The sequence below is a fragment of the Lynx canadensis genome, chromosome C1 (genome assembly GCF_007474595.2).
Source record: "Lynx canadensis isolate LIC74 chromosome C1, mLynCan4.pri.v2, whole genome shotgun sequence".
In the NCBI taxonomy this organism is placed as follows: Eukaryota; Metazoa; Chordata; class Mammalia; order Carnivora; family Felidae; genus Lynx; species Lynx canadensis.
In genome coordinates this window covers 38557568-38583397 of record NC_044310.1, presented here as the reverse complement: position 1 = coordinate 38583397, position 25830 = coordinate 38557568, and the positions used below count along the sequence as shown (strand labels likewise).

At 40.5% G+C, this 25830-nt stretch overlaps 1 protein-coding gene and 1 pseudogene across 1 annotated transcript in view; both read left to right on the top strand.

The window, feature by feature from the left end:
- Positions 1-1011, top strand: part of LOC116738257 (cytosolic carboxypeptidase 6-like) — a 214318-nt gene extending 213307 nt beyond the window's left edge. The window contains exon 2 of the mRNA XM_032594298.1: positions 648-1011. Within this exon, the coding sequence (XP_032450189.1) occupies positions 648-924 (277 nt within the window). The 3' untranslated portion in view covers positions 925-1011. The remainder of the gene's footprint in view (positions 1-647) is intronic.
- Positions 1012-10781: 9770 nt separating this feature from the next.
- LOC115520744 lies at positions 10782-11677 on the top strand (annotated as a pseudogene).
- Positions 11678-25830: the final 14153 nt, after the last annotated feature.

Genomic DNA, 25830 nt, shown 5'->3' with positions numbered 1-25830 from the left:
GTCTGTAACTGTTTAATGTATTTATTTTTAATATTTTATTGACTGCTTCCCCACCAGAATATAGACTGCATGAGGATAAACATGTTGCCTCTCTTATTTACCATTATACATCAAGAATCTGAGTTTCCCTGGGGTGCCTGGGTTACTCAGTTTAGTTAAGCACCCAACTCTTGGTTTTGACTCAGGTCATGATCTCATGATTTGTGAGATCAAGTCCCACATGGGACTCTGTGCTGAGAGTACGGAACTTACTTGGGATTCTGTCTCTTCCTCTCCCTCTTCCCTACACACATGCATTCTTTCTCTCTCAAAATAAATAAATAAACATTAAAAAAAAAAGAATCTAGCTCATTGCCTGGGCATGTAATGAGCGCTCCAAATAATAGTAAACAATGATTAAAACTTATTCATCTTTGTTTACCTTTGCATTGTCCAAACATTTGATAAAGGGTAGAGCTGGAATTTGAATAAAGTGCTGCCAAATCCTGGACTCCTTTTGACCATAGGTGGTATGGTTGTTGTTCCCAGACACCACCTAGACTTCTTGATGTTACAGTTTTTTTCTCTTGGGCATTTATTCCTGTTTATTACCTTTGAGGCTTGAATTATCTGATATGCCCAATTTTTTTTTTCTTTGTATCTTTCAGGCAAAGGCTGCCACCTAAAAATGTTTACTACTACCGGTGTCCGGACCATAGGAAGAATTATGTGATGTCCTTTGCATTTTGTTTTGACCGAGAAGAAGATATTTACCAATTTGCTTACTGCTATCCATATACATACACACGCTTTCAGCATTACCTTGACAGCCTGCAAAAGAGAAACATGGATTACTTCTTTCGGGAGCAGCTGGGTCAGAGCGTGGTAAGGCCTAGTCTGAAACAGGCAGCCTTGGGAGAAGTGCTTAGCAATGGGTTTTTATAGAATGCAAATAATAGATATTGATGCTTTGCATATGCTCTGGAACTTCTATGAATAGTTATTTTTATTGTGCCATTCTTTGCCTCTGTGGCTAACAGGAAGTCACAGAATAAGATATGAGGCAAATGCTTGTCCTTCTGAATGAAGCTGATAATGCTAACAAAATACAAAAATTTTAGTGACTCCCAAAAACTCTGAGAAAAAAGAGGGAAGCTTCTACTAGGTGTTACAAAAGGCATGAAAGCATTTTATGAGTGGGAGTCTCTGAGATAAAACATACATTTGTCTTTTAACGAATGCAACTTACCTGCAGTGCAGGTTAGCAACTGGCGTGCGGTTTGTTGTGCTGCCCACTGTGTTTTGTCTCTGTCATCCCTCAGTTCCCAGCCTTTCCTTACCCTGGGTTTAGTTCCCTGGGTCTGGAGATTTTGGTCTTACATTCTGTATTAGTTTCCTATTGTTGGCGTAGCAAATTACCACGAACTTGGTGGGTTAAAACAACACAAATTTATTATCCTACCGTTCAATAGAAGTCCAAAACTGGTCTTTCTGGCTAAAATTGAGGTATCAGCAGGTCTGCATTCCTTTTGGGGGTTCTAGGAGAGAATTTATTTCCCTGCCCTTTCCAGCTTCTAGAGGCTGTTTGCATTTCTTAGCTTGTAGTTCCCTTCCATCTTCAAAGCCAACAATGGCTGGTTGAGTCTAATGCTGAATCACTCAGACAGTGAATCTCCTGCCTCCTTCTTTTACTTTTAAGGATCCTTGTGATTATGTTGGGCTCACCCAGATAATGCAGGATGATGTCTCCATCTAAAGATATTTAATCACCTCTGTAAAAGCCCCTTTTGTCTTGTAAAGTGACATATTCACAGGTTTCTGGGATTAGGACTTGGACATTTTGGGAGGGGGGTGCATTGTTCTGCCTACCATTGTTCTCTGTGGTCAGTGATACTTCAGTTACTTGTAATGAATAAACAGGTGATAATTTGCTTTTATGTTTCATTCTTTAAGAATTGTGGATTATGCCTCTAAAATAGGCATACTGAGTACTTTAAAGCTCCTACGAGAGGATACTGGTGGAATTAGCAGAAAGTACTATACTGGAGGTTCTGATACATGTTGGTGGAAATATGGATTCTGCCCAGTGACTGTGAGTTCCACCTAGAAGGGAACCCCACTTCTAACTGAAAGTTTTCAAGACTAGACTGTTTAAAAGACATAGAGTCTAGTCCAGGATCCCCCCCCCCCCCCAGAAAAAAAGAGAAATAAAGAGGGCTTGCATATGGCTCAGGTACCTGAGAGTCAAATCTGATCTCAAAAGCTAGTGGTCATGATGATGTTCTTATGGTCTGAGATTCTCTATGCACTAAGATTTTGCTAAATATCTTCCCTTTACTCTAACCCTCTCCCTAACAGTGCTTCTGGTGGGTGCCATGTGTATCTAATGCCTATATGTTTTGAACTTAGAATTGGGTACATGGTATATCAGTCAACATGCTACTAGGAAACAGATGGCAGCCTCACATTAGGATAATTTGAACAGGGTTTAATTAATGGGCTATTTACAAGGTGTGGGCAGTGTGTAGGGAAACCTCGGGGTTTCCCTGGGGCATTTCCCTGGGGCTAGAACTCAAAGGCTATGAAGGGAAGGAATGGTTATCAGAACCCAATAGTAGAGTCATGTTGTGGGCCATCTTGAGTGAAACAGTGAGTGACCTTCAGCTAAGGAAAAAGTTAGCCTAAGATGACCCCACAGGGAGGGAGCTGAGAAAACTAAATATGTAGAACTCATTCTCTTACTTCCGTCTGATTTCCTGCTAGGGGTCCCTATTAACCAACCCAACCAGAAGTCAGAGGACAAGAGAGCCCATTGATGCAGTACATACAAGTAAGCCACAGTCGTCAAAGAAAATGATAGAGAAGGGCAAAGAGTGGATGTAGAGAGGCAAATACAAGATATTAAGCACATATAGTTTGATCAGCATTTTATTACTGGGAACAATGAAATTGATATGAGACTGTCAGAGAAATTCTGAGATGAGTGTTTGCCAATCTATGAATTGTGATATGAGTTAAGACAGTGAGTTCATTCAATACTTGTGACTTTTAATTTTAAGGGCAGGATTTGTACATTTCATTCCTGTGTCCACTCCAGCCTCCTCTTAGATTTATGCCAGGCAGAATGTAAGTGCATCCTGAATGGCTATTAAGTAAATTATTTAATGAATGAAAGAATGAGTTAATATATATGTCTAGAGGCAATGTGAAGAACTAAGAGCATTAGAAAGTTGATAGGAGGGGTAACAGGATCAGTTATGCTGCCAACAACTAATATCCAAATCTGTATCTAAAATAACAGCACTTTAAACAAAACAGAAGTTTATTTCTCTTCCATATAAAAGCCTATAGGCAATCCAGAGCTGATATTGTAGTCTGTTCCTTGGAAGCCTTAGGGAGTCAGTTTTTTTTCAGCTTTTTGTCCTGCCATCCCTGGGGCATTCCCCTCAATCCCATGATCCAGTGTGGATCGAGAATGGAATTCTTACCATCACATCTGTGTTTCAGACAGCAGGATGAAGAAAGTAGCGGGAGAAAGGAGAAAATGAAGTTATGTAGCACTTTCTCTTCTATCCCATTTCATACAACTCATATCCACACTTACCTAAAGTAAGGATGAGACATGAAGTCTTTATCCTGGGTGACCATGTTTCCAGCTAAAAATTGGTAGTCCTATAGATGTGTAGGAGAACTGATATTGAAGGGCAGCCTGAAGTATCTGCCATAGGAAGCCTGAATTCTGTTTTCAACTCTAATACCGAATTACTCATGTGAAACTTGAATGTTACTTCCTCTTTCTGGGGACAAGTTTTTCATCTATAAAATGAAAAAGATGGACTGGAATAGTGTTTTCAAGTTATTCTTTAAGGAACTCCTCAGGAAAAAAAAATAAGTTGAGAACCTTGTCCTACTTCAGACCTTGCAAGGGGCACTGGGGGATATAAAACAAACCTTGGTATCCTTCAGAAATGTCTCCTATACCTGAGGAAATGGGATATGTTCAAACAGAAATAAAATTTTAAAAATATATAATTAAGGATCTCACTAGTTGTCTAGAGAGTTATTGGTCAGATTAAACATCATGGAGAAGATGAGCTTTAAGCTGACTCTTGAAAGATGGGTAGGATTAGTAAATACAGAGTTGGGGAGGAGGCAGCCCAGAGAGCAAGATTTAGCCAGGGTCATTGCATGGTGGCAGTTGGTTAGAAGTCTGGTTTGATTGGAATAAGGAATCTTCTTACTATAAGATTAGGATAAATAGGAATATTGGGGCCAAACTCTAGAAAGAGTTAATTGCCATACTGTCATTCAGATTTAACACAGATACTGGGTCAGTTACTTTATGTATACCATCTTGCTTATTTTTCATAGTAGTTTTATGGAGCAGGCAGAATTATCCCAATTTGGGGGGTAAATAATATAAGGCTAAAAAGGTTAAGTTACTTAGCTAAAGCCATATGGCTAGTTCATGTCAGGGCCAAGGTTTAAACCCATGACTTCTAACACCACATCCTGCCATTTTGATGGACTACTGCTGCTTTCTGCATTGGACCAACTGAGAGATACAGTGGATTTTTAGGAAAGAAATTACCTTATCCAAAGCAGCATCTTAAAGAAAGTAAAGTTAGTGAAAGTGCAGGGTGTACCTGTGCTGGCTAAACTAGTTTGGAGAAACTCTATGGGTTGGACCTCAAAGCAGGTACCAAAGACTTTAAGGCTTTCTGGCATACTTTTACAGACAGGATAGTTCTTCATTACCAGGGTGTTTGGTATGGCTCATGTCTGAAGACACCACTATAATTAGTTAATCCTTATTCCAATTTGGAGGGAGGATAATTACAAGTTGGAAGGCTAAACATGTCAACATCCAGATCTTAGGGAGAGTAAGCAGGAAGCAAGATTTTGTATTTCTAGTGCTGGAATGATTAATCACCATGTCCATAGCTACCATTGCTACTAATTATGCCATCTGAAATGGTGTCTTATTTTGTTATTCTCTAGTGGTGTCTTCTAACCTCACCTTTGAACATGCATCAATGCCACAATCTGACATTTAAGATAAAAATACCATGGGAAAGATCTTATTTTTTCTTGTTATCTTAAGACCATATTTATTGAGGTATAATTTATATACCATAAAATACACCCATTGTAAAGGACCGGTTCTATGATTTTTAGTAAATTTATAGAGTTTTACACTATCACCGCAATCTAGTCTTAGAATATTTCCATCATCCCAAAAAGTTCCTTTGTTATTCCTCACTTCCACTCCCAATCCTAGCAACTACTGACCTTCTCTGACACTATAAATTTGCCATTTCTGAACATTTCATATAAATGGAATTATGCATTATGTAGTCTTTTGCTTCCAGCATCTTTCCTTTAGCATTATATTTTTCAGGTTTAGCCGTGTTGTACCATGTATCAGCAGTTCATTCATTTTTAGTGCTGAATAGTATTCTATTAAAATGATATATACCATGTTTTGTTTATTCTCTAGTTTATGGACATTTGGAAAGCTTCTATATTGGGGCTATTATGAATAATGATGTTATGTACATTCATGTGCATACTTTTGAGTGGACATGTGATCCACTTTGTTTCAGGTAGATTTCTAAGAATGGAATCATTGGGTCATATAGTAAGTTCATGTTCAAATTAAAAGAAGAAAATCTGTCAAACTGTGTTCCAAGTTAGTAATGCCTTTTTACCTTCCTACCAGCAATGTAGGAGAGAGGGTTATAGGTTCTCCATGTTCTTGCTAACACTTGGAATTATCTATATTTTTAATTATAGTTATTTTAGTTGGTATTTAGCATATCTCATTGTGGTTTTAAATTATATTGCCCTAACAGCTAATTATGTTGATTATCTTATCATGAGCTTATTTGCCATTTGTGTATTTTCTTTAATAAAGTGTCAGTTTCAATATTTTGCCCACTTAAAAATTTTGAGTTATTTGTATTCTTATAATGAGTTTTGAGATTTCTTTATCTATTCTGAATGCAAGTCTTTTGTCCGATACATGCTTTGCAAATATTTCTTTCTAATCTATGCCTTATCTTTTCATTCTCTTAACCATATCTTTTGAAGAACAGAATTAATTTTGAGGCCTAATTTATCAATTTTTTTTCTCTTATGGATCATGCTTTGGATTCTTTTCTAAGAACTGTTTGCCCAACTGAAGACCACAAAGATTTTCTCCTATGTTTTATTCTAAAATTTTTATGGTTTTGCTTACATCTCAGTCTGTGATCCATTTTGAATTATTTTTATATGTATGGCATGAGGTAAGCATTTAAGCTTATATTTTTTTGCATATGGATATCCAATTGTTCTAGCACTGCTTGTTGAAAAGACTAACCTTTACCAGTGAATTATCTTGGTATCTTTCTCTTATGCCTCAGCTCAATTTTTCTTTTTTCTTTCCTATTTATGAGACTGGATTCTCAAAGAGTCAACCCTGTGTCTTTGTAGTTTAGCGGTCAGCTATTATTGGGCTAGGTTTGTGCTTACCCACCCTAAGCACATAAGGCTTCTGTCCTCTGTCAGTGGATCTATATGTAGATATGGGGAGTACAGTCAAAGTCTGGGCAATTTTCATGTCTTCTCTGGCTTCTCCTTTCCCTTCTGTGTCGTGTTGACCATGAGCATTTGTGCAGCTTCAGGGCTTTTCAGGAGTGTGTGACTGGCTTGAGCCTTCTGGCTTGCACCCAGTCTCAGCCAGGAATATGTTTGTCCCAGCTATGGAACTGCGGGCCCTCCTTACTTGCCGACCTCTGTGGTGAGTGTTTCTACAGAAAATGCTGCTAGGTGTGAGCACTGCCCTCTCTTCCAAATTGATTCCCTTTGACAATCCTCACAGCATGGCCTGCCCTAACAGAACCCTGCTTTCACCAAGCTTGGAGGAAGGTAGAGCAACCACAGCACATCACAGATTCCCCGTCTTATTAACTGAAGTTTAGCGGTTTTTTAAGCATAACATGAGATTGTTGTATGCCTTTGGTCAGTTTCCAAAACACTGAAATGTTTGCGTCAGTTTTGTCCAGCTTTATGTTTGTTTTTCAGAGATAGAGTTTACCAATACACTCCTTCCAACATAGCTAAAAGTAGATTTTAATTCACAAACATTAGTTTTTAAATCATATAACCTTGTACCATCAGACACAGTAAAATATGGTATTATTTTTATACATAATTGGACTAATTAGATGAACACCTAACTCTGTGTGTGTGTGCGCGTGTTGAAAGGATTAGATGGAGAGAGCCATTCCTGTACTTAACAAAACTTGCCAAAAGGAAGTGTCTAACAAAGAAAGGAATCTGATCCTGTATTATATGGAATAACTAGAAAATCATTTATAGGAGAGTAATTGTCTAGGTTCTGTCACTGGCTAGCTCTGTGACTTTGAGAAAAGCACTCTTCCTCTTTGGGTCAGACCAGATTTTTCAAGCATCTTTTCCAATTCCAACATAAATTATGGTTCAAACATTTATAATATCCTGATTGTATGTTCTGAGTCACACATCAGTCTGTCATAATGTTGCCTCTTAATCTGCCTTTTATTTTATAATAATGGTAGTTATTGAGTGCATAGCATGTGGTCGGCCCAATGCCATGATCTTCTTATACATTGTGTCACTCAGTCCTCACAATGCTCCTATTATGTGATTTGTACTGTTTTTGAATACCTAACATGTAACCAGCATGGTCTAGGCTCTAGGGATACAGCAGTGAAAAACAGGCAGAAATCCATGCCTTCATGGGGCTCACATTCTAGGAAGAGACAGACAATATTGGATAAATTAAATCAGGAAAGAGGATGAGTTTTGGGGTGAAGGATTCACTTAGAAGAATTTAAGCTCTGAGATATATTAGTATTATCTCCTTCCATTTGCATTTTTAAAAACTAAGGCACAATGAGATGAAGTAATTTGTCTATATCATGCAGTTGGGACATGAAGCCAAGCCTTTTTAGACTCCAAAAAATGGACTCTAAACCAGTTCTGGATAGGGAAATATTCTATTCACGTATATAGTCATTTACTAAGTTCTTGCAAAGCCATTCTTCAATACGACAAATATCTGATGAGTACCTTCTGCCTGCCAGGCTCTGTATTGGGTGCTGGAGACAGAAAGATGAATACAAAATACACCCTATCCCTGAGAAGTACTCAATGTAGTGGGCAACACAGATGTAAAAACTAATAATGGCAATAATGGTAAGAGACTTGATATAATAGAAGTAGTGGGCAGAGAAGGGGCACAAGGGAGGAAACAAAGTCCTAATGAAGAAGGCATCTTGAGTTGAAAATCGAAATATGGATACACACGGGGCACCTGGGTGGCTCATTTGGTTGAGCTTCCAACTCTTTTTTTTTTTATTTTATTTTTTACATTTATTTTTTGAGAGACATAGAGAGACAGAGCACAAGTTGGGGAGGGGCAGAGAGAGAAGGAGACACAGAATCCGAAGCAGGCTCAAGCCTCTGAGCTGTCAGCACAAAGCCTAACATGGGGCTCGAATTCACAAACTCACAAATCGTGTGATCGTGACCTGAGCCAAAGTTGGATGCCCAACCAACAGAGACACCCAGGCACCCCAAGCTTCCAACTCTTGATTTCAGCTCAGACCATGATCCCAGGTCATGGGATCAAGCTCCACATTGATCCATGCTTAGTGTGGAGCCTGCTTGAGATTTTCTCTCTCTCTCTCTCTCTCTCTGCATGCCCCCCTCTCTTAAAAAAATATGGTATGGAAGTTGAGACAATACTGAGTCTTGATAGTTTTATGTGGTTCCAAAAGACAAGAGCACAGGATCAACCTAAGAAGAAAAGAAAGATAGTAATGGGGAAAGGAGGAGAGGTAAGTGGAGGCTGGGCCAAGAGTTCCTTGAATGCCAACCTAAAGAATTTGGACTTTATCTGATGCAGTGAGGAACCATCCAGGAAGGATCATGATCATTGTGACACTTAAGTCTTCCATCTCCAGGCTGCACTCGCTGGTGACAGTTGATCTAGAAGTCAGGTTAACTATTGCCTGTCTTTCGGTGGCTTTTTCCCCCATGGACAGTGATATTTGTTAGCCAAAAGTACCTGGAGGAAAATTACTGCCAAGAATGCCAAGGGGCACCTGGGTGGCTCAGTTAGTTAAGCGTCTGACTTTAGCTCAGGTCATTATCTCATGGTCCATGGGTTCAAGCCCCATGTTGGCTCTGTGCTGGCAGCTCAGAGCCTGGAGCCTGATTTGGATTCTATGCCTCTCTCTCTCTCTCTCTCTCCCCCCCCCCCACTCGTTCTCTCTCTCTCTCTCTCTCTCTCTCTTTCTCTCTCTCTCTCAAAAATAGCAATGAGTATCGTATGTAAGCCAATTTGACAATAAATTATAATAAATAAATAAACATTAAATAAATAAGCAAACATTAAAAATTTTTTTTTAAATGAGAATGACATAGAAATGCCTAGAAAAGCTGGTTTCTCTGACTTAACACCTCACACAATTTCTCGAGTTAATAAAGACTGTAGAGGTCACATTCAAATTTAGCAAATGTATTAGGAATCTCCTATGGGCAAGGACCCAAATTGTATAGACCAACATCTTCTCTTAATATTCCTGAAATATGAGTTTTCAGCCTTTGCTCACACATCTCTTGAGGCAGCCTGAGCCCCATTTCAAAGAGAAAAAAGTCCCATCATTCCCAGAAAGAGCCATCTCCTTGTAGCCTCTCTCCTTGATTCTAGCTCCACCCTCTGGGTCTACATTACTTGCTCCTTTAGCCCGTGGACAGGCCTGCAAAGACAGCAAGCTAGTGACCACATCCCCATCGTGAGTCCTTTCCAGACTAGTCCCTTCCTTTCTCCTCTCCCCCCATTATTCTATATTTCTGCAGATTCCATGGTTTTTAAACTTTGTTCCTTCTTTGTTGTTCTCTGGACATAATATAGGTTGTTGATTACCTTTATAAAATATCAGAACTGAATATAAAACTTTATAGGCAATATAAGCCTCCTACAGCAGAATAGGACTATTTCCTGTTTTGCTGTGGATGCTAAATCTCTAGAAATGTAACCAGAGTTTACGTTAGCTTCTTTTAGAGTGAAGCCTCCCTGTAGTTGATTTTTGTTGTTGTTCATGAATAAGCCTATTTTAATTCCTCTGATATGTTTTAAATAAATCTTTTACCCTATCACCCAGCAATAGCACTGCTAGGAATTTACCCAAGGAATACAGGAGTACTGATGCATAGGGGCACTTGTACCCCAATGTTTATAGCAGCACTCTCAACAATAGCCAAATTATGGAAACAGCCTAAATGTCCATCAACTGATGAATGGATAAAGAAATTGTGGTTTATATACACAATGGAGTACTACGTGGCAATGAGAAAGAATGAAATATGGCCCTTGTAGCAACATGGATGGAACTGGAGAGTGTTATGCTAAGTGAAATAAGCCATACAGAGAAAGACAGATACCATATGGTTTCACTCTTATGTGGATCCTGAGAAACTTAACAGAAACCCATGGGGGAGGGGAAGAAAAAAAAAAGACGTTAGAGTGGGAGAGAGCCAAAGCATAAGAGACTCTTAAAAACTGAAAACAAACTGAGGGTTGATGGGGGGTGGGAGGGAGGGGAGGGTGGGTGATGGGTATAGAGGAGGGCACCTTTTGGGATGAGCACTGGGTGTTGTATGGAAACCAATTTGACAATAAACTTCATATATTGAAAAAAAAATAAATCTTTTATTTTTAAATAATTTTAGATTTATAAAAAAAAAAGTTGACTGTCCACAGGTCCATCATGGCTGACACAGCAAGTAAAGTGCTCCTGTGCTCCTGGACTCACCATTATGTCCCAGCCACTCATGTACGTGAAAGTGCTCATCCAGGTGGGATACCAGCCTCTTCCTCCAAGAATAAGATGAAATATTTTGGGGTGGCAAGTATGTCAGCTTCCTGGCCTGTTTTGTTATCCTAGTTCATTGTGAGCATCGATAGGAAGCATGGGTTTTTCATAGACTTAACTCCAAGACTGTTTTCAGGAGTCCTTGGAACTGTGGTCCATGGTAAAGTTTTACAGCATGACCAGAAGTGTGAAAAGGTTGATGAGGTAGGACCTGAAAATGTACAGAAAGAAGTTACATCCTCCTTTAACCAAGTTATCAAGGAGACAACTCGAGAGATGATGGCTCATTCTGCTGCTACCCTTATCACATATCCCTTCCATATATCATTCAGAGATCTATTGTGCAAGTCATTGTTCTGTGGACTTTGTGACTCCACAGTAACCATCTATCAGGAAGAGGGCATTCTAGAACTTTTTGTTGGTCTTATCTCTCACCTCCTATGTGACATAATTTCTTTGTGGCTCTGAAACTCACTGGCCTTCCTCGACCATGCCTATGCACTGGACAGTGGGGTTTCCACCATGAATGAAATGAAGAGTTATTTCCAAGCTGCCACAGGATTTTTTGCCAGTATGTTGACCTATCCCCTTGTGCTTTTCTCCAATCTTATGACTTTTAACAATTGTGGGCTTGAAGTGGATCCCCTCCTCACTCCCCAACATATGTTTATTGGATAGATTGCTGGTGCATGCTATAAAAAGAGGGAAATATAAGTTGAGGAAATAGCTTATTTTTCCAGAAGGTCCCCTTTGGGAAGACTTATTGTTGTGACCTGAGAAAGCTAATTTGAAGATGTAGGGAGGGAACAGTGACATCTTGACTGTAGTCCAAGATGCACAGAATTATGGGAGAGAATGTTGATTTCTATACAGTATGGCACACTTTTTAAATAATCATTTATTCTTAAGGAAATGGGGGAAAAAGTTAGATAATATCGAGAGATCCCACATACCCTTCACCCAGTTTCCTCTGTTAAAATCATATGCAACCATGAAGCATTTGTCAAAACAAATAAATTAACACTGATACTTTACTATGAACTAAACTATAGAACTATATTCAGATCTCATCAGTTTTTCCACCAATGTTCTTTTTCTGTCACAGGATCCAATCCAGGATACATTAGCCTATAGTAGATTTTACAAGTATAGTGACCCTTTATACTTGTCCTATCATTGGTTTTAGCCCTTTATTCTAGCTTGCTGTGATTATTTTGATTCTTGGATTCTCTTATCTGTAATATTAGTGTCTTCACTCAGAATTTTTAAAGTATATACTTTTTAAGTATTAATTTAAGTCAAGTATACAAGTGTTTAGCAGGATGAGCCCTGAGACCGAGGACAGAGATCCATGCATATTATCAGAGGCTTCTCTGGAATACCTAGATTGGCATTTTTTATATCAATTTGATATCAGTCCCTGAGTTTGACTATGCTGCTAACTCCAGTAGCATAAGTCATCTAAACGAAGAAGAATTTACCTGCCTCCAAGTCAACTCAATTAAATTCAATTTAGTTTAGGAGCAGGGCAGGCAAATATGAGGAGATTAGAAGAATTTAAAATATGGAGCCTTGCAGCTTCTACAATAGTCCTTATGTGGACTTGTGAGGAAAAGCTAGAATCTCAGAAACCTGCTAGAGGGAACTAATCACCCTGTGGACAGAAAAGCCCAAGGACAGAAGACAGTACTGCGTAAAAGAAGCTAGAGAGAGGCAGCACTGTTCTTATCAGCATGGTGACTACAAAATAATGTAGCTCCCTTCCATTCTGTTCCTTTCCCTTTGTTCTTTCTTCCCCTTTGAAGTAAAACATCATGGAGTTGCAGCTGGCAACATGACCAAACAAATGTATGAAAAATAATTACATCTTTTTGGCTGGGTTTTAAATTGAGTAATTGTTGGAAGTTAGTAATCTCAATTATCATTCCCTTACCCACCTCTCAGGAGAGTTCTATGGACCCCCATCTGCACCAAACCTTGTCCTGATCAGACACTCTAAATTAAACAAGCTTAGTAGTTTTGGCTCCCTTCCAGCAGGCCACTTCACAAGCACCACTCTCTTGGCATAGTTTTTGCTATTCCCTTCAAAAAGAGTCTCCAATTAATTGGAGGCAGATATATCCTCCCAGCATCTGGTGAGGGACTTTCCAACTGACCTGACTGCTGCAGGTGGCTCATCCATTCCAAGCCTCAGCCCTGGGTGAATGAGGGCCTGGAGAGGAGGTGCTGGGAATTATGACCCTTGCTTCTCCATTGCTAGAACAAGGAGACACATGTCTGATTTATTCATGCTGCAAAGATTGACCCAGACTACTCTACACCTGCCCCAAATACGGGTTTCCTAGTTCAATGATTGTATCACCATCACTTCAGTCGCCCATGCCAGGAAATTGTCCTGTTTAACTCCTGTTTATTCTACTCCTTGCATACTATCTGTCACCAAGTATGATCAAAGCTATAACTCGGTATTTTTAGAATCTATCTCTTTCTTATCTCTGCTGCCAGTGCCTTAGTTCAAACTATCAGCATCTCTCAGGGAATTACAACAACTTCTTAAGCCAGGGGGTACAAGATGTGAGGTAAACAGGCTTCCAGGCTCTCTCTCAACTCTGCTCACCTAGCTATGTCAGTGTTACAGTGGCTTCCAGAAAGTCCCAGCCTTCCTCCTAACTTTATGCTCCCCTCACTGCCTCACTGGTCCTGTGGTCCCTACCTGACCAAAAGACAGTAGACTCTTCACTGAACGCTACTTAGCTAGCTTGGCAGATGGCATCCTTTGTGCTAATAGATTGCTATTTCTAGGCCATTCTTTCCCTTCTCTTTTATAAAAAGACATGTTTTAAGCCTATAAAACCCACTGCCATTCTTTATTGCTGTCATCTGCTGACTTCTTGGACAGTTCCCTCAGTCATGGAGAGCTTTGGTCCATACTTGTCTTTTCCACTACCCTGCTACCACCATATTGAATAATTTCAGTATCCATGAAAATGACCCACTGAACACCCCGGCCTCTCAGCAGTTTAAGATAAAATAACAAATTCTTAACTTAATCTGTAAGATCCTGCATAATCTAGCCTCTGCCTGCTTTTTCAGCCTGTCTCATTTCCCTGCCATTTTGCTCTCTGCTATACCCACATTGGCCTCCCTATAGTTCTTTCTGTCAGCCATGGATTTTTTCCACTAACTTGTATACACACTGGCCCATCTACCTGGAATGTTCTTTCTCAATGGCCCTTTGCCTTGCTACTTCCTATTCTGCTTTCAGGATCCAATTTGAACACCACTCCTTCCTGGAATGCTTCCCTAATATACTGTTCCCCAGACTAGTTTGAGATCCTCTGCTACATGAGTCTATAATATACTGTTTCCTCTTTAAAACACTTGTCACTCTTTTGATTACTCATTCTTCATCTAGTTTCCTCTGTTCATATGTTTAGGGAATATTTTTGTATTTAGGGTATGTATAGGACTGGAGGCAGGTGGAGAAGCATGCTATTACAGCGAAAATTCTTTCTTGGTATCTTTTGGTGTGGTCATACTTTGTCACTTCCTCTGGAGCCACATTTTCACTTTGTTAAATCAGAAGGTATATAACATTAGGATACAAGATCATTTATTTTATGTGACTCACAGAATTTCAAAGCCAAGAAGAACCTTAGGTTCTTCTAGTTCTAAGGTTTAAACCCATGTTACCTGTATCCCTAATTAGAGATCTAGGCTCTCAGCAGTACTTGAGATGCTACTGAGGAGCAAGGAGAAAGAGGAACTTCTATGAAATCAGGGTTCAGGCCTCTCTCATCCTCCCTGCCACATACACCATGCATGCCGGGCCCTCTTCACTGGCCTTCCTCATAGACTTAGTTTGAAAAAAGGATTCAGCTGTTAACAGTGTTTGAAAACTTTTTATTTCTTTTTATCTCCTCTCTTTCTGCAGCTGGAAACACTAGGGCCCAGAGAGGGAGGTTACTTTCCTGAGTCACCCAGTGAGTTAGTTGAACAGCACTAGCTGGAAGCCCAGTTTCTGACACCTAGATTGTCCACTGAAGTTCACTGCCTCTCATTCCCAGATCTGTCTGCAAAGGTTGCTTTTTTGTCTAGTCTTTCTGCAAATATTAACTAAGTACTTACAAGGCAGTGGGAATAAAATTAGATGCCTAAGTCAATAGGGTGAGCTACATAGTTTAGAACCCTGACCCTGCCACTCATTAACTGTGTAACCTTAGGTCAATTACTTAACCTCTCTTTTCTCACAGATTAGTGCCCCCTCTTCATTATATATATCCAGAGAAACTTCCTATTCGGTTGTAATTTAAGTATGAAGATCATCAGGCCTAGAGCCATATTAGGATTTTTATTTTGGCTCTGCCACTTATATTTTTGACATTTCAAATAACCTCTTTAAGCCTCATCTAAAAACTAGGCACTGTGATTTAGCTTTAGGTTATTGTAATGACAAGATGCTTCTAGTAGATATTAGATAACAGATGTGAAAATACCTTCTGAATTGTTTGTAAATATTTGGATAGAATGCATTTGCAGTACTGATTTCCCTTAACAGACCCTAAGCTCCCTAAAGTATACAATTTGTCACTTAAAAAAAATGAGAATAGGGGTTCCTGGGTGGCTCAGCTGGTTAAGCATCTGACTCTTGATTTCAGCTCAGGTCATGATCTCTCAGTTTGTGAGTTCAAGCCCCATGTCAGGCTCTGTGCTAACAGTGCAGAGCCTGCTCGGGATTCTCTCTCTCTCCTTCTCTCTCTGCCCCTCCCCTGCTATCTCTCTCTTTCTCCCTCTCTCTCTCAAAATAAATAAACTTAATTTTAAAAAAATGAGAACAACTAACATTTAGAGTACTTACTCCATGCCACATACTAGTCTATCTACTTCATTATCATTTAATCACCTTTAACAATCTTAGGAAGCAGATACTACTATTATCCCAATTTTGCAGATGAGGAAACTGAGGAATATAGAGGTTAAGTAACTTTTTCAATAGTATACTACTCATAAGTGGTAATATCTGTTTAGAAGAAACCAAGGTATAGGTTATTGGTGGGGTGTAGGAAAGGAACTACAGGAACATGGAAAAGGCTCCTAAGTCATGTTGGTGAATCAGAAAGAACTGTATAGGTGAGTAATATTTGAGCTCCTTTCACCCATTAAGACCCCCCGAGATAGGACTTAATAGTCCTCAAATATTACCTCACATATACAAAAAGGAAAAAGGGGTGGAAGGAGGAATAAAACTCATCTATCAACTAGTTCTAACATTATCTCATGGCCATTCCTAAAAAGGAGAAGTATCACAAAGATAGTGGTTGGAAAGGGAGAAAGGCAGGCATGGGGGCTGACTTTTTCAAGGTTCTTGGGAAAAGAAAATAGAATCACTTGCAAATCATTATTATCCATTTTCTAACAAAATCTCCTACTATAGGAAGACTTGATAAATGAACTGGATGTTTTCCTAGAATCCTATTATTAGCATTCAAGGAGACTGTTTCAGTGTTAATAAACAAAACAAAGCAAAAAAAACAAAAAAACCATATCACTGGCTAGAACTTTTGACCTTGTATATATTTGGCTTAAACAAGGTCTCAAAAAAGGTAGAATTTTAAAGCAATTTACAATATGATTTTAGCCTCAGAACTGACTTAGACTGTGCAATCTTACCTTCAAGTTCACTTGGTGTCATTTTTAGTGACTGTGCTAACCAGCAATGGCTTGGGAATAATATGATGGGACGTGTTCACAAGCCACGGGAGGGACAAAGCACAGGGCCTGGAAAGGAGAGCGTTATTTATAAGTCACCCCACACCATGGCAGTTGGAACTGGAAAATACAGGGGGGATTTGACTGGTGGCCCCTGGCTAGAACCTAGGCTGCTTTCCAGAGTAAGCTGTTGAACTTCCCAGAGAATCTTTTAGTCAGCAACATTGCTAAGGTTGCAGCAAACTCTCAGGGCTCTGCTAGTCTCTGTAGAATTGTTACCAGACATGAGGGAGGGAGGGACAAAGTGGGTCAGGTGCTCCCTGTGTTTCACCATTCTCCCAGAGAGGCTGCTGCCGCCATTTCTTTTCCTCTAATACTGCTTCCTTGCAGTATTCTTGCTTCCTTATTCTGTTTCATTGGGAAAAAAAATTCTTTAAATGTGGATTTATCTTTAAAAGCTAACACTAAATTTCTTAGAAGAAAACATAGGAGTGGGGCACCTGGGTGGTTCAGTCAGTTAAGCATCCAACTCTTGATTTCAGCTCAGTTAACAATCTCACAGTTGTGAGACTGAGCCCCGCATTGGGCTCCATGCTGGGCACGGAGCCTGCTTAAGATTCTCTCTCTCCCTCTCCCTATGTCCGTATCCCCCATGCACACTCTCTCTCAGTCTCTCTCTCTGTAAAAGAAGAAGGAGGAGGAGGAGGAGGAGGAGGAGGAGGAGGAGGAGGAGAAGAAGGACGAGGAGGAGGAGAAGAAGAAGAAGAAGGAGGAGGAGGAGGAGGAGGAGGACGACGACGACGAGGAGGAGAAAACATAGGAGTGTATCTTTGTGATTTTGAGTTAGGCAATGGTTCCTTTGATATGACACCAAAAGCACCAGCAGCAAAAGACAAATTGGACTTTGTCAAAATTAAAAACTTTTATACTGCAAATGATACCATCAAGAAAACAGAAAGACAAGCTACAGAATGGTAGAAAATATTTTCAAATCATGTATCTGAAAATAAACTTGTATCAAGAACATAGAAAGAGCACCTACAACTCAGTAAAATGACAAAAAAAAAATCCCACAATTTAGGAATGGGCACTGGATCTAAAACATTTCTCCAAAGAAGATATACAAGTAGCCAATATGCACATAAAAGGATACTCAATATAAAAAAAATGATACTCATTTTTTGATGATGATCATTAACCACCAGGGAAATGCAAATGAAAACCACAGTGAGGTATCACATCCCAACCTCTGGATAATAAAAGAAAGACAATAACAAGTGTTGAAGAGAGACGCTGGGGTGGGTCAGTTGGTTAAGTGTCCAACTCTTGCTTTTAGCTCAGGTCATGATCTCACAGTGAGATCAAACCCTGCATTGGGGCTCCGTGCTGCTTGGAATTCTCTCTCCCTCTCTCTCTCTGCCCCTTCCCTACTTGCACACAAGTGCTCGCTCTCTCTCAAAATAAATAAACTTAAAAAAGAAAAAAATAGCAAGTGTTGGGGAGGATATCGAGAAACTGAAACCCTTATGCATTGCTGGTGGGAATATAAAATGGCGTAGCTGCTCTGGAAAACATTTGGCAGTTCCTCAAAATGTTAAGCATAGAATTACCCTAAGGCCCAGCATTTCCACTCCCAGGTAAACATTCAAGTTCACACAAATTCCATAAAAAGTAAAGTACTGATGCCTGCTATGACATGGATTGTATTCTTCTTGTGGCTGTACAGTTGCTGGTTCACAGTAAGTTCTTAAGAAATTTTTGTTGAATACGTATATTAGCTCATATATCTCTTAAAAGGAAAAACTGGAAAATGTTCAAATTCCTTGTTTGCCTTCCTAAAGAGATATCTTTCCGAAAAGGGAGCATAAAAATCCCATCATGTTTTTTCTCTACTGGATTAATTTAGTAAATGTTGTACTCCCTTTTCCTAAATTATTTAACTTCATCCTCCAATATCATTTGATTTCTCTGGCTTATTTACCATAGTTTGGCATTAAAAGACAATTATTTCCTGAGAAGAGAATAGAGGTATTCTTTCTCCAAATTGTATTTCATAGGAAAGGCAGCTTCCAGGATATTACCTACATTAATGTGGCTAATAATAAGATATTAATATGCACTGCAGCTACTTGAATCAGCCTCCTCTTTTCCATTCAATAATATTCATACATATTTAAAAGTTTCCTAACTTTGTGTAACTAGGTCAGCAGAATATTACCCAGTCTTGATATTGTTTGTCTGAGCTGCCATTTTACAGGAGTTGGGGGGCGGGGGCAGGGGAGAGACAGATAGCTGGGAGTTTCCATCTCTTTTTCCTGTTCATGATGCCTGTACTATAAGCAGCTGAAGTCATGAAAGTTTAGACCTAAAAAGACCTTTAAAGATTTGTCTTCTAACACCTGCCTTGTCCAGCTAAGGAAGCTGAGGTCTAGGAAGTGAAGAAATCCGTAGTCTCTAGGAGTATGACATAGGTTTCCTGATTGGGAATTTCATGTTCTTTGTGTTTCATCAAAGAGGAACCCTTTCAGTCATGTTATTTACCATTTTCTCCCCATACACCATGTGTCATGCTCTGTTTTTATCTCATGTAATCATTTCATCTTCAGGAATAATAATAGGTTGCTGTTATTATTACCTTACCTATGAAAAAACCAGGGCGCAGGTTAACTTACTCGCCTGAGCTCACATAGCTAGTAAGTGGTAGCACCAGGATTTGTACCCAGGTCTGTCTGACTTCAAAACGTATGCTCTTATTCTGCATAGATCCTTTTGCTGAACACTGTTACTGTGAGGACCTAATAGGATCATGGAAGTGCTCACATGGCAGTGAAGAGGGCTTTATCCTCAAGTCTCTGGGGTTATTTCTCAGGACAAAGTTGCCCCTTAGGACTCTATTTTGCCTCTTTCATGGCTTGCCTCATGGCCCAGCCAGCCTCCATCTCCTCCGTGATTATGTTCCTACCCTGTTCTCCTGGGCTTCCTGCCTTTAGCCTACTTGGGGATGCTGATTCAGTCCTTCAAGCTTCTCCACATCTTTGCCCCACAAAAAAAAGCCATATGTCCTTTTCTATTTCAAGGTTTTCTATTACACCTGTAGGCACAGAGTTGGGGAAGAAGGTAGCAGATGAAGGTACAAGCAAAGATGAAACAGCTCTCCAGATTTCTTTGGTGGTTTTTCTTTGGTGTTAGTTTTTGCTTTAGGCTCTTCTTCCTCCGCACTTATCTCTGAGTGGGTGAAGCTCATCTGGCTGCCCTTCCTTCAGGACCATCCTTCCTCAGGTCTAGGAAGGCCTCCTCCTCCAGGAAACTTCCTCTGCAGTCTGTGAGCTTAAATGTGTTCAAGAAGAATGACAGATGTGTTTCCATCTCTGAGATCTTCCTCAATACTGGGGCCTCCCATATAATTGGGACTCTGCCCTGTCCAGCCTTGCTCTACCCAGGAACAACCCTTTCTGGATATTTCCCCTCAGAACTCTTGAGGTCCAACCTGCACAGATGATCACATGTCAAGGGTGCCACAGAGATGTCCTGGGTTGGAGAGTGTACCTAAGGTTCCATGAAGTCACTTATAGGCTTGATGGTGGGTAATTTTGTGTAAATGTATCTATATTTGCTTTGAAGTCCAGAAGTGCTATGCCTATGTGAGGATATTATTATCAATGGTATTAATGATGGTGATGGTGATAACAATAGTCACAGTAGTAACAATAAGTATGCTATTCTCTCAAATGGAAAAGAAAATGTAGAGGTTTTGGAGTCAGATCATTGTGTGTATTTCAGTTTCACCACTAATTCATTATCAAATTAAGCAAATTATTTCACATTACTCTGCCCATTTCTTCATCTGAACATTGGGAATAATAACCCTTAGTTGTCAAGGTATTTGTCAGGAGTAGTGTAAACCAAAGCTAACATTTATTGAGCACTTTTATGTGCCATGTGCAGTGCAACCTAAGGTCTTGGTATGTAAATATCTTGTATAACCCTCGCAATACCTTTTGAGACCTGTTACTCTGTCCATTTTACAGATTAGGAAACTGAAGTACAGAGAGATTAATTAACTTGCTTAAAATCACACAACTAGTAAGTGGTAAAGTAAGGACTTGGCATCTAAACCTAAGCAATTTGTCTCAAAAGCCTGTTATTTAAAGATGAGGTTTATAAAGCAGTTTCCATATTGCCTGGCACGGATTCGTCTCTCAATTGGTAACTGTAATTTAACGGCATATTGCATTTCTAAAGAAGTACACAAATGCAAAGTGTTTGTTTTTATTATCTTTAAGACCTTGTCTCTTTCTCAACACTTAGTAAGGAATGCCTAAAAAGCTATGTCTACAGGAGAAGGGAGTGAGATTTGGTGTGTACCTGGTTACTTTGATCAAGGTAGACAACCACATTTGACAATGTTGGCTATAGTTGGTTCATTTTTAGGAGGCCTAAATTATTCACTTGGAATGTCTACACTGATTACATTGACCAGAGAGAAAAATGTCAGCACAGCTTCCCACTTGTGCTGACTGTGGGTCAGGCTGGTCTCACAGGACAAGTAGCTTTCCTTGCAGTGGGACTTCCTCACACAAATGTAGCAGGGTAGTGGGGGTAAGAAGGATGACATGTTATTGTCTCCAAGGTAAGTGCTATTCTGAAACACCTAGAAGTCACTTCAGGACAGAATTTGCCCTCATGTGGCATATGAACTACTCTTTCATCCAAGAGCAGAGCTTTTCTACAATATCCAGGGAGTGGCTATCCAGAATCTATAGGCACCCCTTAAGGCATGTGGAGTTCACTACCTCCAATAGCAGCCTGTTCCAACCTGGGACAGCTCATATTTTTTTATTCTTCTGCCATGGAGCCAGTGAAGCAGTCATTGGTAGTTTTGAAGGAACACAGTGAAGAGGCCTAGGAGACACATAGAGAGACTAGAATGGAAGGAAGAGTCTAGGGCTTTGTTTTGTTTTCTTTATGGTTGTGGTGAGATTGTCAATGTAGGATTTTAAGCAAGAAAGTGACAGGTCAGACTTACGTAAAATTAAGTGCACTTGGGCTGCTGTGTGGAGGATGGATTAGAAGGCAGAGAGCATTATTAGGGAGTTTTATAACAAGTAAGACAAAAGTAAAAAAGACGAAGAGAAGCTGATATATCCCAGAACTATCTAGGAGTTAAAATCACAGAACCTGTGACTAAATTGAACGTTATAGGTGAGGGAGAGAGAGGAAGCAAGCACTACACCTAGGTTTCTGGCTTCTTTGAGCTGGTGAATTGTAGAGCCACCGCAATGGGGAAGAAGGGGATCCTGAGGAACATATTAAGTTCAGCCAGGAAACTCAGTAGCCAGGTGTTTGGCAAACTCGTGGGTATTTCTAAAGGGGTTCAGTCATGCCAAGAAGAACTTCTAAGCAAGTAGCTGGTATCTGAAGTTAAGTGGATGATGACCCATTGCTTGTGCTCTCCTTAGTCCATCACCACTATCTTGATCCTAGAAGCATGCTCCAGTCTCCTGGAGAAGAGAGGGTAAGAGTCTGAGGTGGGGCTTGCCAGGTTAGGTGGAAACTGACCTTGCATTCCAAGAAAGGCATGTGGCCAGCTCTGACTCCATTGGTGTGTAGGGATCTGGGGCACACCTCAGGTGTGTGTTCTAGCCTATAGCAGCAAGATCCGACATGGAGGAAAAGTTAAAGCTGTTTCTGTATCCCCTGCCTTGTCAGGGCTGGTCCAGAAACTGAGCACGGCTAATCTTCCAGGTGGAGAGTGCAGTCATTGCCTGCAGAATCAGAGCTGCAGCTGAGTCAGGCAGGAGCTAATAGATTTGCTTCTTCCTACTGTCCTACCTGGTAACTTCATCCCAGGTTTTCTACTTACCTGGTTTGCTCCTCAGCTTGCCATGTGGGAAAAAACAAGGTACATGATATTGGTGGAGGAGAGTGAAAGAATGAGTAAAGCTTCCTCTACATTGTCTTCTCAGAATCCTCAGTTCCTCAATCCTTACTTTTGGGAGACCCTTAAACATCTGTGGCCTGTGGTGACTAAAAACATTATTTGCGGTTTCCCCAGGACAATTTCTGTTTGCTGTCCCACTTCTTCTCTAGAAGTTGCTGTGTATCTATCTGGTCCGTCCATTTGTTCTTTAAATTTATTCACTCCATATGATATTAAGCACCTATCATGCCAGTCACTATACTCAGAGGTAGTAGTTGTGAGCAAAATAGATATGGTCTGCGCCCTCCTGGAGTCTAAAGTTTAGTTGTATGGTAGATGGCCAGAGTGGATGACTGGATGCAGGAGAGATCCATTAGGGTTTTTCTGGAGGCAGATAAAGGTAGGTTAAAGATGGGTAGGGACTTCACATCCCATGAAAGACTGATGTAAGCCAGGGGCTCTAAGTGATTTTCCTGCATTATTCCACTTAAACTCCCAATGCTCCATGACGTAATGTTATCCTGTGTTAAAAATAGGAAACTGAGGTTCCGAGAAATACTAATTTCTAATACTACATAGCTGCTGACCACTGATATAACTCAGGCTTGTCCAAGGCCAAGTGATGTTCCCACTGTGTCATACCACTCTTCTAAAAGTCATCCAAGAAACTCAAAGTTATAAGCTCTGGGCTGACTGGATCTACTATGACCCTAAACGGAGGTTTTGCAGCCTGAGGTTCAAGGGTGGGTTTAAAGGGATGCTTGAATTCTGCCAACGCTAGATGCTAAATGTGATATTTTCGTGTACATGTGTGCATTTTTCTGGAAGAGGGTTTGTAATTTCCACCAGATTTCCAAAGGTGGCTATGACCTGGTACAGATCAAGAACCACAACTTTACACTCCGTTCTAGGCTTCTTTCTCTTTCTCTTACGTACAGCTGCATGTGGCTATTTGTTGTTGACTAGCCAGTGTCATATATCGGAAAGACCTTGGAACTGTCACACGGGAGTTCTTGACACCAGCCCCAGATATGCCACTAACTTGCAGTATGGCCTTCTGCAAGTGTCTTCTGTGCACTGAGCCTCACCTGCCAGGACTCTGTGAGCCACGTGTGGGTTTGAGGACAGTGTTTCCCAGCTGGACTGCAAAGCACGTTGCAGGCATCAGGCACTTGGCAGAGTGACCGGTGCTGAGACTGGTGGTAGCAGCTGGGGAGGCAGATCCCTGCTGCCAGGGCTTACTGAGGGTCCTGCTTGCCCAATCCCTATAAAACATGAATAATTCTATCAGATCCCAAATCCTTAGGTGGGCAGCCTTCGAGGTCACCTCCTCCAACCTTTCAGCCAATAGGAGTCAGAAGATAGGCCCCTTGGTGCTGAGTCCATCACCTGTGTCTTTAATGTGAATATGGCCCCCGCTGGAATGTGCTTTCTCCCTCTTGCAATGTCAAAATGTCTGAGCTCTCAAGTGACTGAATCAGTACTAAATATTTAATGCACGAAGTCAGCCTTCCCAGGGCCTTTGATCTGAAACTTCTTAAAAACATCTTAAAAGCCCTTCAGAAACTGGTTAGTATTTCATTACAGTCACTTAAAATAGATTTATTTTATCAAAACATCCTGTCAGAAACCCTGAAGACAGGATGACTAACCCCCAGCGATTCTGACAGGACTGCCTGCCTCCCCACGTTAGGCACCCAGAGTCTCTGGACAACCCCGCCCTCATGCTGAGGGGTGCAGCTGTCACCAGCATCCCCTGATGGCTCCAGAACTGTGAGCAGAGGAGGTGGCAAGGTTTGTCAGAAGCCTTGGGAGGCTACATCAATAACATCCCTGTGAAGAGAATGAACATTTATTGAGAGCCTGCCACAAGCCAGGCCCTTACCTGGGGTTTTCGCTTGTTGAATCTATGCAATCTTCACAACAGTCCTGTGAGGTCTTTCTATTCTACCAATTAGGAAACGGAGGTTCAGAGGCATATGTGACTTGCTCAAGGTCATAGAGTAAAGTCAAGATAGCAAGTCAGGTCTAGCTCAAAAGCCTATGCTTTGTTTTGTTTTGTTTTGTTTTGTTTTTCCACTGAGATTGGACCTTTCACTGTGAACTCTCAGTTGTTTCTTTCTTTATAAAGAAAAGATAAATGAAAATAGCATCTGATAAAATTATGTAACTACTACATGGTAACACAGAAAACGATAAGGAAAAAATTAAAAATCACCTGAAATCCTACCATCTGATAACTATTCATAATGATCTCTTGAATGTTGATCGTATTTATTAATTGCTGTTTTGCCACAGTCTGATAGTTTCTTTATTAGCTACTCAATTTAACTTTCTTAATCTACTGCCATTACCTCAGCTTTAGATAGGGGAAAGATTGGGGACTGGGGGATCTGTGCTGCAATCCTTTCTTTCACTGCCAACCTGAAGGGATGAATGAAATCAATTCCCATAAAATCCCCAAATAGTGAAGGGCTAAAGCAGGCGACAGAGTGGGGCTAAAGGTTCTGTCCTTCCCTAGCCAATGGCTAATTGGATGACCTGAGGAAAGCACTTTGGTGAAAGAAATATTTCCTGCCCTCCTAGTTCTCACACTCCTGTTAAGATCAATGACATAATGAGGGGGAAGTTTTTTGTAAACTGGAGAGTACGGTGCTGTGGAAGGGAAATAGAAGAAACAGAACGACTGTCTCCACACCACTGGGTACAGTGACCATGCCTATCTCACTGTTTGTCTGTCAACTCTACGTAATTATTAATACTATTCGTCTTCACTCTCAAAAGTGCCCTGACTTGAGGGATAAATTTGGGGGCTACCTGAAGCATTGGTCATTATGATTAAGTAGCTCCAAGAAAGGACGACAGAGCAATCAGGGAGGCTCCCTGTAAGATGGAGCTGCATGTCGCCTGGCAGGGCAGCTAGAGCTTGAGAAGGCATTGAGGAACAGGCATTTTGTTAATGACTAGCATGCAGAAATAAAAAATGTGATGAGGCTGGCCCGACCTATGGGGGGCACACAGGATAGGTTGCTGGAAGAGAAGGTGTACCGTGGTCACTCTGTGAGAACCTGGCCCACCTTCCATATTCGGCGTAGGGCAGGCTTGGAGATAACACTTGAAGGCATCTAGCACTGAGAGAAAATGTGAAGCCTTGTTCCAAGCTGGCAAATATCCCTCATGGATTATTTTCACATTGTAACATTTGTCTCTGCTTCCACTCTCACCTCTCTCCAATCTATTTCCACAAGCCTTAGAGGGATCTTCTAGACCCAAATCTGATCTTCAGTTTTCCATTCAATTCTTAATTCTGCATTT